The sequence below is a fragment of the Bos mutus genome, chromosome 24 (genome assembly GCF_027580195.1).
Source record: "Bos mutus isolate GX-2022 chromosome 24, NWIPB_WYAK_1.1, whole genome shotgun sequence".
Lineage (NCBI taxonomy): Eukaryota > Metazoa > Chordata > Mammalia > Artiodactyla > Bovidae > Bos > Bos mutus.
This window is the reverse complement of record NC_091640.1, coordinates 23648828-23662146: the sequence shown is the minus strand read 5'-3', so window position 1 is coordinate 23662146 and position 13319 is coordinate 23648828. Positions and strand designations below refer to the sequence as shown.

The following is a 13319-nucleotide window of genomic DNA, read 5'->3' as shown; positions in this document are numbered from 1 at the left end:
CTGTTCTCCCTCCCACTCACTGTTTGAAAATACCAAATAATTCTGTTTCTGCAGACATGTTCAGTTCTTTCCCTATGTGCCTCCTGCATGCTGCTCCCTCTACCTGGAATGACCACTTTACCTCCATTTGATTAGATTAGCAAAAATGTAAAGATTCATACTGTCCACCCTTGACTCGGGTGGGGAAAGTAATTTGGAAATAGCTATCAACATTTTTTAAAATGCTTTTTTGATGTAGTAATTCTACTGTTTGGACTCTATCCTAGAGGAATAGTTATATTATACCTACTGTCTTAGTCTGTTCAGGCTGCTATACTTCCCTGGTGGCCCTGGTAAAGAATCTGCCTGCCAGACCGGAGACCCAGGTTTGATCCCTGGGATGGGAACATCCCCTAGAGAAGAGAGTGGCTACCCGCTCGAATATTCTTGCCTGGGAAATCCCGTGGACAGTCTCTTTCATAACAACACTGATACCATGGGCTATGGTTCCATCTTCGTGATATGATCACTTCCCAAAGGCCCCCACCTTCAAGTAGCATCACACTGGGGATTAGGTTTCAACATATGAATCTGGGGAGAACACAAGCGTTCAATCTATAGCACATATGCAAGGAGGCATATATATTGGTTCTTCATTGCAGCACTGTTTTAATGGGTAAAATCAGATGCAAGCTACATGTTAAATAATAAAGAAGTTTAAAAATCACTGTACAGCTTATCTACTCTATTGGACAGTGGGAACATTGCATGATTATTAAGAGCATTTAATAGTCTGTGCAACATTCAGAACAAAAAATATAGTCTATGGGAAACTTTATCATTAAGGTTATTAAGTAAAAAAGCATGCATCTACTGGTATGCAATAACAGCCCTCACTTCTGTTGAAAATAAATTTAAAATACAAAAGCATAGAATTGAATCTACACATGTATCTGAATAAAAATAGGAAAAGCTCTGGGAGAAAAAAAAACATGGTACATCATTAATAGTCATTATTTCAGAAGCAATGGGTGTCGCTGGGAGAAGTTGAGAGTGGCTTATTACTTTTAGTCTGTATAATGATGTACCTTTACACTTCCATATAATTTCTGTGTATATATGGATTTACATGGGGAAAATGCTTAAACCTTAATATAAGCTGAAATAGGGAGAAAGATCTAATAGAATTGGAGAGAAGATAAACTGTGCATTAAAGAACAAAATTATCAATAGTCTTTATTTTTTCTGTTCTGAAAAATTTTGAAAATATAGCAAAATATCATAGATCAACAAGCACCGGCTGGAATTAACAGTTGTAGACGTATTGTCATATTTGCTTTGGATTTCTTTTAAATAAAGTCTGGCAGAAAAAGCTGGAGTTCCTTTGATTTCCTTTTTTACTCAGAGTTAATCTTCGTTATATGTTTGCTGTATACCATTGTGGCTCAGAATTTTATAATTTCACTGTGTATGTATAGATTACGTGTATCTATGTCTATAGTTATTATGTTCTGGTAAACATTTAATTTACTGACAGTTTTTTTTTCTCCTAAAAAAATTAAGGACTGTGAGTGTGAGTTGAGTTTTTCTAGGGACTGTACCAAAAAGTGGGATTGCTGATTTGCAAAGCATGCACACCTGTTTTGTTTTGTTTTCCCTCTAGATATTGCCAGATGTCTTTTCAAACTGGCTGTGTCAGTTTATATTCTCACTAGGGTATTTCATAGTTCCTATTTCTGAATCTCCTCAGCCAATTTCTGGTATTGCCATGCTTCAAATTTTGTTCTGTTCGGTAGATTATGAAATGTTAAGCTTATCACCAGTCCCTGAATGTTTTCTGAGCATCTAAGTCTGACAGGGCCCTTATGAGGGGGACACAGAGTCTTGATGAAGCCAGCGTCCTAAGGCACTTATTGCCTTTGAGTCATGAGATATTAGATAGCCCAGAACTAAATGCTGCAGTCACAGGACAGGCTGTGATGCCTATAGAAGTTGAGAAACCATTTCTACAGACTAAAGAGTTGATTAGAAGTTTTTAGGAGGTGAATGGGAGCCTTCTTTGACAAATGAGTAGGAAGAGAGGCGAAGAGACAGGTGGCATGGCTAAAATGAACGACATGCCAATTGTCCAACCATTTGTAATTGCCCTTGAAGCCTTAACCAGAAAGATATTAGTAGAACTTTCATCTTAAAGCTATTTAAAACTCATCACATATTTTTAAAAATATTTATTTAATTTTAATTGATTGATGATTGGTTTACAGTACTGGTTTGGTTTCTGTCATACATCAACATGAATTAACCATATGTGTACATACGTCCCCTCCCTCTTGAATCTCCCTCCTACCTCTCACCCATTGCCAACCCTCTAGGTTATTACAGAGCCCAGTTGGTGTTCCCTGAGTCATCCAGCAAGTTGCCATTGGCCATATATTTACATATGTTAGTGTATGTGCATCCATGCAGGCTTCCCCTGTGGCTCAGCTGGTAAAGAATGCACCTGCAATGCAGGAGACCCCAGTTCAATTCCTGGGTTGGGAAGATCTGCTGGAGAAGGGATAGGCTGCTCACTTGGGCTTCCCTTATGGCTCAGCTGCTTAAGAATTCACCTGCAATGCGGGAGACCTGGGTTCAATCCTTGGGTTGGAAGGATCCCCTGGAGAAGAGAAAGGCTACCCATTTCAGTATTCTGGCCTGGAGAATTCCATGGACTGTATAGTCAGTCCATGGGGTTGCTAAGAGTTGGACACAACTGAGCAACTTTCACATTCCTGCATCCATGCTGCTCTCTCCATTTATCTGACCCTCTGCCTCTTCTCCCCACACTTGTCCATATGTCTGTTCTCTGTGTCTGCATCTCCGTTGCTGTTCTGTGAACAGATTTGTCAGTACCATCCTTCTGGATTCCATTATATATGCATTAATATACTGTTTGTGTTTTTCTTTCTGACTTACTTCACTCTGTATACTAGGCTGTAGGTTTATCCACCTCATTAGAACTGACTCAGATGAATCATCATCACCTATTTTAAACTCATCATTTTGCTGAGGAACACGTTGAGGCTTAGAAAAATGAGGTCAGCCTCTCAGTTATCCAAGTGTCAACAATAAAATAAGCAGGGGATTTGTTGGGTTATTTAACGTGGACATCCAGTTGACCTTCAACATGACTAGATAATGCAGGAGTCCAAGTGATGCCCCATGTTTTCTTCCTCTGTTTTGCTCTGCTTGACTGTGGTTAGTTTTGTTCTTGGTAGGCTCCCTCCTTGTTGAGGCGAAGGTAGTCCCTAGCTAATATGTTTTTTGTCCCTTTACAGCTTATGTTTCTACTGAAAACAATGTATGCTCATTCCCTTTATTTCTATATGCTTCCCCAAAGATACTCAAACTCCTACCATCTGGCCAGATAGTTACCAAGGCTAGCCTTTCTGATGAAGTCAGAACCATTTCAGTGATGGCTAAACTAAAGTAAGGAAAGTTCCTAGGAGAAAGGAATGCAGAGCGTGCAAATATACTATGGCTACTACATAGCCTGTGTGATATGTTGGCTGTTTGACACACATGATTGTAGTCAGGAGTTTAAATAGACTATAGAGGATATTCAGTGTGCGGTTGTTGTGTCCACAGATCCATGATTGCAACAGTTTTTATAGCAATGATTACGTTCATTTCAACAAACACCTTCTGAGTACCTTGGGATTGCTTGTCAAATAATAAAAGATAGATAAATATGTGTCTGTCCCCCGTGGCATTCCCAAACTTGGAAGTTTTAAGGGCAGGAGAGTTAGACGCATAAACGGTTGTAATGAGAAGAAAATGTGAGGGATATGCAAGGTGCTGAGACTGTTGTACAGTGAGGGAGACACCCTGGTATCACGGAAGACGTCACCATACAGGTGGTAGCTAAACATTTTATTTTGAGTGATAAATGGAGCAAAGAGTGGGATGCATTTCCAGGCAGAGGATGCCGGAGGAGCCAAAACAGAGAGATGGGAAACTGCAGAGGCACATGGTTTACTGAACTGCATCAGATTAGAGGATAGTCTCGGGGTTGGGGAGTAACCTGAGAGTTGGGGAAGGTGGAGATGAAGGAGTTGCCGATCCTACCATAGAGGATCCTAATGACTCTATGCTTCCTGTGGTAGGGAGTGAAAAGTACTGATTGTAAAGAAGCAGTCAGTCAGTCTGGTGTATGTCAAGGCCTGAAGCCTGAGCAACGTTTTATTTGTTTTTGTCTTTTAAATAGGAACATGGCCCTGGCACCAGTGGGTAGATGGAATTGCAGCAGGCAGACATTGAAGGCAGGGGTAGGGCTAGGGTTTCTAAAACTGTCCTCTTGTGATGTAAAGATTGTTTGAATTAGGATGTGAGGAAGTAAAAAATGTAAATTGAAAGATGAACTTTGTTGAGGCAGAATAATTCTAATAGTCTAAGAAATGCTTCGTTTCTGGGTGATGAAGAGGAAGACCTTACTCATTGAATGAGAGAAATAGTCAGGAGGAAGCTCTCCACTGGGAGAGATGAATATGATACTTTCATTTTAGGAAATATGATATTGCAAATATAAAGTATTTTCATTTATATATGGATACTGTTTATAAATTTTTCAACGCTGTTTAAAGTACCTGGATGCTTTTCAATTTTGTAAGTCTACACAGGGAAAAATAATCACACTCCATTATTTTTTCACAGAGAAACAACTATTTTATATACTTTTCAAATAATTTTTAAGCATCTTGCTAATGAAATTAAATGTTCCTGGGAATATGACCGCTAGGTACTATTTCCTCATGACCCTAACCATAAATATAGTTCAGCATTTCCTCAAGTATTTTTCTTGGCATACTATAATCAGAGATGTTGCTACATACTATTGTGGAGAAGATTTTTAAATTATATATGCTTAGGAAACACTGAGTTAAGGAGGTTTCTGGAGTTAATGTAAGATTTTTCAGAGATTTTAGTGTACACTGTTAATGTATTTGCTGAGTTTGCAAGAGGAGGATGCATTTTTTTCTGAAACTCCTTTGACAGTTTTTTTGAGGAACACTTGGAACTAACATTCTATAGCACACATTCAGAAATGCTGTGGTATTGGCCATTACCAACAAAATGAGAGAGTGTGAGTATGAGTAGCTACAAGTAGAATACAGAAATTAACATTTCGATACGAACCTGTTTTATCATACCAATTGTGCTTACACTGCTGTTCTTTAATATATGAAATCCATTGTTTTATTTTATATGGTTTTTTTTTTTTTTTTGCTTAAGTGAAAATACTCTGAGACTACAGTTGTAGGGAAATAGTATAAAGTCCTGAAGAGCCATCGAAGACCATGGGTTGGCTGCCTCTGCGCTGGAGTTGGTGATAGAATAAATCCACAAATGATTGCCTCCTTAGAATAAATTAGGGATAACATCTAAATTCCAAATGATTTTCTCCATTTTGTGACACATGCTTCAAGGCTCTTTTCTCCTGAATCCCTTGTCATTTCATATGTATTCAGAGAATTCAGTTCAGCCCAGCCTACATTTCTGTTCTGTGCAAAGCACTGTCAAGAGTGCAAATTTATTTCAAGATTAGCTTCACATATATAATGTGCTCAATAAATATTTATTCAACTAATGGATTGTGTTATTCTTTAATGATCTAGTTCTGCAAAGAGGCATCTCAATTATGGGTCTGAATTCTTAACCATATTCTCTCCGAGGTCTTTCTTCCTTCATTTTCATAGGGTAGCATTACCTGAACAAGACAACCAACAATGTCATCTTCTGTAACCTGGTTCTTTCATTATATTATTTGGAATTTACCCTAGGGGAGTCAATGTTACAGACAATATTAAATGAAGATGAAGCCAACATCTTATTCTTTTCTGGCATCTGGCTTTCCTTTATGTGTTTCCCTCAAGTGTTATATATTCACTTGTGGTATCCAAGGTTAGTTAAGTGGAAGAAACAACTCTATAGACAGAGAATTGGGGGTAGTCAAAAGAGCATGGGTGTTGGAATCAGAGTAGAAATTTGCATTTCAGCTGAATCACTTAGTTGTTATTTGACTACACTCTGAGTCTTAACCTCTCAGCCTCGGTTACATCTGTAAAACTAGGGATCATGCTTACATTTTATGGGGACTGTAAGGAATATAAATAATAGTGTGAAAGCCCAGTCACATTAGAGATGCTAAATAAATGGCATCTATAATAACAGATATTTTTAGCATCTTTTCTCTCTACTGAGTAAGTTATTTTCAGTATTAATCACATGTGAAAGGCTGTGGGAAAGGAATATATACACTTGCATATCTTCACTTATTTTTGCTAGTGAAACAAAAATGAAATTAAACAAAATTTTACCTGAGTAAGTTCTTTAAACTACAGAATATTTAATTTCTTTCCATTTGCCATCCTTTGTGTCTCTAGATGTTGGTTATTTTGGGGCATAGTAGTTATCATAATTGTTGTTCAGTTGCTAAGTTGTGTCTGACTCTTTGCGACCTCATGGACTGCAGCATGCCAGGCTTCCCAGTCCTGCACTGTCTCCTGGAGTTTGCTCAAACTTATGTCCATTGCGGAGAAGGACATGGCAACCCACTCCAGTATTCTTGCCTAGAGAATCCTGTGGACAGAGGAGCCTGGTGGACTGCTGACCATGGGGTCACACAAAGTCGAACATGATTGAAGCGACTTAGCACGCATGCATTCATTGGAGAAGGAAATGGCAATCCACTCCAGTGTTCTTGCCTGGAGAATCCCAGGGATGGTGGAGCCTGGTGGGCTACTGTCTGTGGGGTCACACAGAGTTGGACACGACTGAAGCAACTTAGCAGCAGCAGCAGCAGCATGTCCATTGAGTCGATGATGCCATCCCACCATCTCATCCTGTCTCACCCCCTTCTCTTCCTGCCCTCAGTGTTTCCCAGCATCAGGGTCTTTCCAGTGAGTCGGCTGTTCGTATCAGGTGGCCAAAGTGTTGGAGCTTCAGCTTCAGTATCAGTCATTCCAATGAATATTCAGAGTTGATTTCCTTTCATAATAACTCATTATTATTATACATAGTAATAATAATTTATAATTGTTAAACACACAGAGTATGTCAGACACAATTCTAGGTGTTTTATGTATTCTAACTCATTAAATCTTCAGAATAATCCCCTATGAAATAGTGACCTTTGTTATCCATATTTTGTAGTTGTGAAGCTTGAGACCCATAGAAATGAAGTCTAAAGTCATAGAGCTAGTAAATGGTCTATCCTCAGCTGAACTCAGGCTAATTGGCTTCAGAAGCCAGAGTCTCGTTCATTGTACTGCGTTGCCTTTCCTAGTGTAGCCTGTCACGACATGCATACAATTGCTGGTATCCAGATACACATGTGGTATATCCTTCCCTTAATGTCTATAATCAAAGATGACCAGCTCACCTCATATTTTACTTTGAGGTCTTTAAAAATTATAATTTAGATTATATGCTTTAGCTTACATTTTTATAGGACTACTTCTAATTTTCATTATAGATACTATTCTAAAATAATACTGAGCAAACTTTTGTCCTTGTATTGATGTTTTGAAATTCTTGTCTCCTAAAACAAAAGGTCTGTTTAATGAACATGACTATAGGAATCACTGTAGTCTCTCTAGTGGTAGCTTCATTGTGTCCATAAAGTGGATAAAAGGTCTAAGTTCAAATGCCTGTTTATATTCCCCAAAGAATATAATTTTACATTGTTCAAGCCAATCAGAGATGCGTGTTTAGGTTTGGAGTCTCAAACTATTTCTCTAAATTTAAGAATTGTGCAACATATGTCACTTGGTAATTATTTCTTGCTTCAATATCCATACCTAGTAAAAGAATACTTGGGACTATGTTTCCAATTTTACCCTACAGACACATTGAATAATGAAAAGCATGTAGGTATTCTTTATAAAGAAATATGCAAAATATCTTCCTTTTAAATGACTCATCTCTTGAATTAATTGGTTGTTCTTGTTTATTTTTGCATGTTTATATGGGGTTTGAAATCAGAGTAGAATTTAGATTTCAGCTGTTATCTCTTAGCTAGTTGACTACAGTGAGATTCTTAACCGCAGCCTCAGTTACACCTGCAAAACTTGGAATCAAACTTACATTTTCTAACTTAAATCTTTGTTATTTGTCATGTGTCAGTGCCCATTAAAAAACTTTCACTAGTGATCTAAGAGGTACTGTGAAATTTGAGATACTGTTCTCATCATCCAAATCAAATTTCAGACTTTCTGTAGGTCCTTTTTTGGTCTAATATTCTGTGTGCTGAGCTTCTTCAGATAATGTATATGTATGTAGGACTCTAACTTTCAAGTTTTTTTTTCCAATCATTTTCAAGGGTTCCAGACTAACAGTGTTGTTTCTCAGAGTAAGAAGTTAGTTTGCATTTACACCCAGGGCTGATTCATGTCAGTGTGTGGCAAAAACCACTACAATATTGTAAAGTAATTAGCCTCCAATTAAAATAAATAAATTAAGTAAAAAAAAAAATAATGATGTACTCAATAAATGCTTAATATATTTGCCTTTCAAAAAAATAAAAAGTTAGTTTGGCTTTGACTTTCTGGGATAGTTTTTAATCATCTAGGTTACTGATTTATCAACTGGTATAAACTGCATGTCTGTGTGTTTAGGACTTATCCACAGTCCGTGGTAGAAATAGTTTTTTCTTCTGCACTAGTAGTGACTTGCCCATTGAATATGTAAACACATGCATAAGGCCAAGGGTACATTATTTGTTTTTCAGTATTTTCAAAAACATTTTTGGGAAGTATAACATATAAAGTGAAATGACCAAATCCTAAGTAAACAATTAATTTCCACATAATGAACACTAATATTCTGTATAAAGAACTGAAACATTACTTCCATCTCAGAGGTCCACATAACTTCCTCTTAAAAATATATTCTTTAAAATTAAGACATTTTCTCCTGGCTCTCGACACTGAAAATACTTGAAGTATTATTAATTTATTTTAAAGAGTGAATATAAAATTGGTTCAGTTAATTTGTATTAATAGGACTTAGCACAATAACTGATGAATAATGCTGCTTAATAATCACTCCTTAAATCTATTGAATTTTTAGACTTAACATTGTTTAGGATTACTTTTTTCAATGTTCCCCAAATTACAAAGCAAGATTTAAAAATGTTTTCGGGAAATAGCTTCATCTGAAATTTTTATGAAGAGATGCTTAGTAAAATAAAGTAGCTTAAGATTTGGATTACTTAATTATTGCCTTGTAAAGCATTATTACTTTTCTATGGAAAGGAATGATGTTTTCTTTGTCGTATCTAAATATCCTTCCAATTGCATTCCCCAGGTATTTTCTCTGGTTTTTAAAATTATTAAAATAGACCATCCATTCTCTGCACCAAGTGTGCACTATTAGTAAAATTTTATATGTTCTGTCAGCAATTTGATGTGATAAAGCAATGGTTTTTCTGTAGTTCACACAGCACTGGGGCTCTGCAAAGCACCTCTGGGGGTTCTTTGATGTCTAGACAGTTTAAATTATGCCTGCTCCCCTGCCTCCAAATTTCACCCCGTTCTGCTTCAGGGGTTGTGGGAAATGAAAACAAGCCAGAAGGGTTCCACAACCCTACAGTCTAGGGAGGAAGACAAACAAATAGAAGAAGCTGTATATCTATCCTGGCAGGTGTATAGGGAAGGGCCTAGTTACAGGGCATGGCAGAAAGAAAGGAACTGGGGGCAAATAGTGTCCTGATTGTTTATTTCTAATTATATTCCCAATATGGCGCTATCAATATATGAGCATTGTAGACAGAATGAAAACATTATGGAAGTGTAGGGAAGAAAGTGGAATTTACCTTTTACTCCAGTCCTGCAGAGTTTACAGCCAAATCTAAGAGTTTGGTGTGTTTCTTGTATGCTGTCTTATTTATTGAAATAGTGGGATGTAGAATTGCATTTTAAGCTGGAAAACTAACTTTTTTTTCCCTTTTTTCTTTGTTTTCTCTTTTTATAAATTGGGATATCGCAATTCTTCCAATTCATCCTTTTAGAAAGTAAGTAACTTTTGAAATTTTAGAGATTTTTGAATTAAAATGTTGATGTGTTATTATTTCATATACAATATACACAGGCACATAGTCTATTCCAGAATTTTTTGCTTTCAGATTCTGACTTAGGCAATTAACTCGCATTGTGAGCAAATATTTTTTAATTTAAAAATAAGGAATATTACATAGAAGATGTCGATGCTCTCTAAGAATACAGACTTTTAACACATACTTGCCTCATCTTTTTTCATACCCACAATAAGACATTGTGTTTTTTAATATATACAGATATATAAATATATATTTATATCTTTCTTAAAGCTGGTCTAGGTACACTTGCTGAATCTATTTTTTCTGAATATTAAAATAATGGAAATACATTAATGAGACTTTTATTTATTCTTGTTCAATGGCAGTTACTTAGGACATTCACTTTTTCAGGGGAAGCAGTCCACAATTTCTAGACTCTGTGGAAATGTTGAGAATGATAGCAATAAGTAAAGGGTATGAAAGATTTTTAAAATTCACTTTCCTATGGATATGCAGTGGATGAAAGTTACCTTTCTTTCTTAAGCACTTCCTCTTTCAATGCTAAAGTTTTACAGTTTTTAAATGAATGGGCCATTTAATTTGATTTTTTTTCTATGAAGAAATGCAATTGATATGTTTAAAACTAAGTGACTAATCAGGCTGAGTAGTAAAATTTGCATTCAATTGCAAAATATTTTTAATTCTTCCGAAATGCAAATGTATAGTTTTAAAATAAAGTGGATTTCCTTTTTGTTTTGGGGAAAATTACAGTAGTCTTTGAGACTTTTGGATATCTGTGTCATGTGATTATAAATTATATATTTTAAAAATATTTCCACAGTAAATCTTGAATTTATTGAATTAATAAACAGTATAGTTTAATAATATATTCATATTCAACAGAGCTTATTATTTATATGAAACTGGGTATTATCACTTATGTTTGAAACAAGCATAGCCTTAAACAACTATTTAGTAGTCAGTTTATCTTCCACCATTATCTTTGGTTTACTGTACCTTTGAAAGAAAATGTAAATTATAGTGATATTAAATTAAGTTTATTCAGTATTTTTTAGTTGTCTTTAAATCTGTATTATTCTCTAAAATTCTAAATCTGAGTTCTTGAAATTGTGTGTATTAGGACCTTAGGAAAGAAGAACAGGAAGAATGTGTGTGAGGTTTGAAATGTGAACAATTAGTAGTATTAAGTATTTTTATATTTCAAAACCATCTACATTGTTTCATTTATATGTACAGAATTCTATTTTACTTGTAATGGTAACATTTTCTTGCCAGGTCCCTACAGAAAAATCTGTGTTTCTGACAGTTTCGCCAAATTAAAGCTCCACAAATCTGGTATAATAATTCCCAGCTTCAAATTGCCTGTGCTTTTTCTGAAGAGAATAATGATAAAAAAATATATTTTACAGTGTTCAGCGTAACATGTATAGCCTTGTTTATCTGAAATTTATTCATGGACAGCTATTTCTGGGAGATGAATGTATTTTACTTTATAAGGAATGCTTGGCTCACTTTACATATGAGCAGAACATCTTTTGTGAGGAAAAATAATGAAATGAGGTCTGTAGGCTTGTAGAAGCTTCGAGAGGAAAGCTATTACATAAACTCCCAGCTTTGTTTCCATGTGTACTTCGCTGTTCTGTGTTGTTCTGTGACCAGACTTATACTAGGGCGCTTGCTTCCTGTCAGACCAAATGGAAACGTACTGATGTGTTGGCATAGAGAAACTGTTTCCTAAATTAATAAAGTGTTCTTATTAGAATACTTATAAACCTTTATGACCATAGTGTGTATATATGCTGACTGGCTAGCAAGTGTGTTGTGGCAACTCAGCAAATTTGGCTTTTTTCATTTTATTGGTGAGCAGTCATAGTAAGCAAGAGATGGGACAATCTTGGTTTTTAGAACACTTTTAGTTTAGTCACATAAAAATATGTTTCTATCACAGAAATTCACTTCGAAACCTTGATATCCCAAAGGTTCTCTTGTCCAAGGATATCTTGGATTATATACCCAGAACCCCTAACTAGGTGAATGGGATGGGGAGTAGGGTTTCTAATCTGTATTGATTCAACCAAATATTGATCTTATAGCATATTAGGAAGTAAAGTATATATGGAAACATAAGTAAATGCAAGTAACAGTTCTACCTCTAAATTCTAGTATACAGAAATACCAGTTTACAAACAAAACACAAAAGAAGTTCTAAAGTTATCCCAGAAAATATATATGTATTATACATTTCATAAACATCTTTTTAATTATGTGAATTCATTTCAGTGATGTTTGTACATATGTGTTTTGATATTTTAATCAATATTTAATACTGTTTAATTCCTTTAAAAAAAATCTGTTTTCACAGTTCAGTCACTTACTTTTTTACTGCAGAATATTATCATTAGCTGGGTAGGATTCCCAAACACATATTTTCTTTATTTGACAAATAAAGAGCTGAGGAAAGAATGTCACTGAAGGAGCACAGATATAGATTTTTATTTGGCCTTGTGAGAAGTGCAATCCCATGAGTAACTTAAATACTTGTAATTTTAAATCAGTTCTTCCCTGGTTTCTTATTATTCTTTTGTTGCTTTTCAACCTATAGGATGGAGCTGTCCTTGAACTTGGTTTATTTGATCATTCAAGTGCAACCATCAACTTGTCTGTAATATTTAAAACCTGAGGCTTCATGGTATTATTTGCAAAATAACACCACATAAACGTTTGGGCTTTGGTTTCTTTGAAATATAGTGTTGGTTGCTTTATGAATAAAAGCATAATTTCAATTCAGGAGACTTTTTGCCTGAAGCCTATAAGACAGATGCATCTGATTAACTTTGGCGAAACTGGACTGGCCTGTTATTGTAATGTAGATGTTTTCGGGGTTGGGAGGATATTTTAAAAAGGCAAGCAAGAGGGTCTTTTTTTTTTTTTTTTCCCTAAGAGACTGAGAATGGTTTTGCCCCAGAAACTGCGTCTCAGACTGCTTCATTTTTTGCACACTTTTATTTTCTAGTGGAACTTCTCCATTAGCCTGTCTGAATGCAATGCTTCACACTAACACGCGAATCGGGGATGGAACATTCTTCAAAATCCCTGGGAAGTCAGGCCTCTATGCTCTCAAAGTAAGTTGGACTGTTCTGCATATTATGTCTGTTATTACTATGTATCATTCCTTTATTCAGACATGTGAAGGTAAACAAAATTAGATTTGGGTGAGGGATAGAATGATCCCTTTGCCTTTTAA

The 13319-nt window shown here is 35.8% G+C and overlaps 1 protein-coding gene across 1 annotated transcript in view; it reads left to right on the top strand.

Annotated features, from left to right (window-relative positions):
- Nucleotides 1-13319, top strand: part of ASXL3 (ASXL transcriptional regulator 3) — a 196229-nt gene that overhangs the window by 58422 nt on the left and 124488 nt on the right. The window contains exon 3 of the mRNA XM_070361800.1: nt 13089-13197. Coding sequence (XP_070217901.1) covers nt 13089-13197 — 109 coding nt within the window. The remainder of the gene's footprint in view (nt 1-13088; nt 13198-13319) is intronic.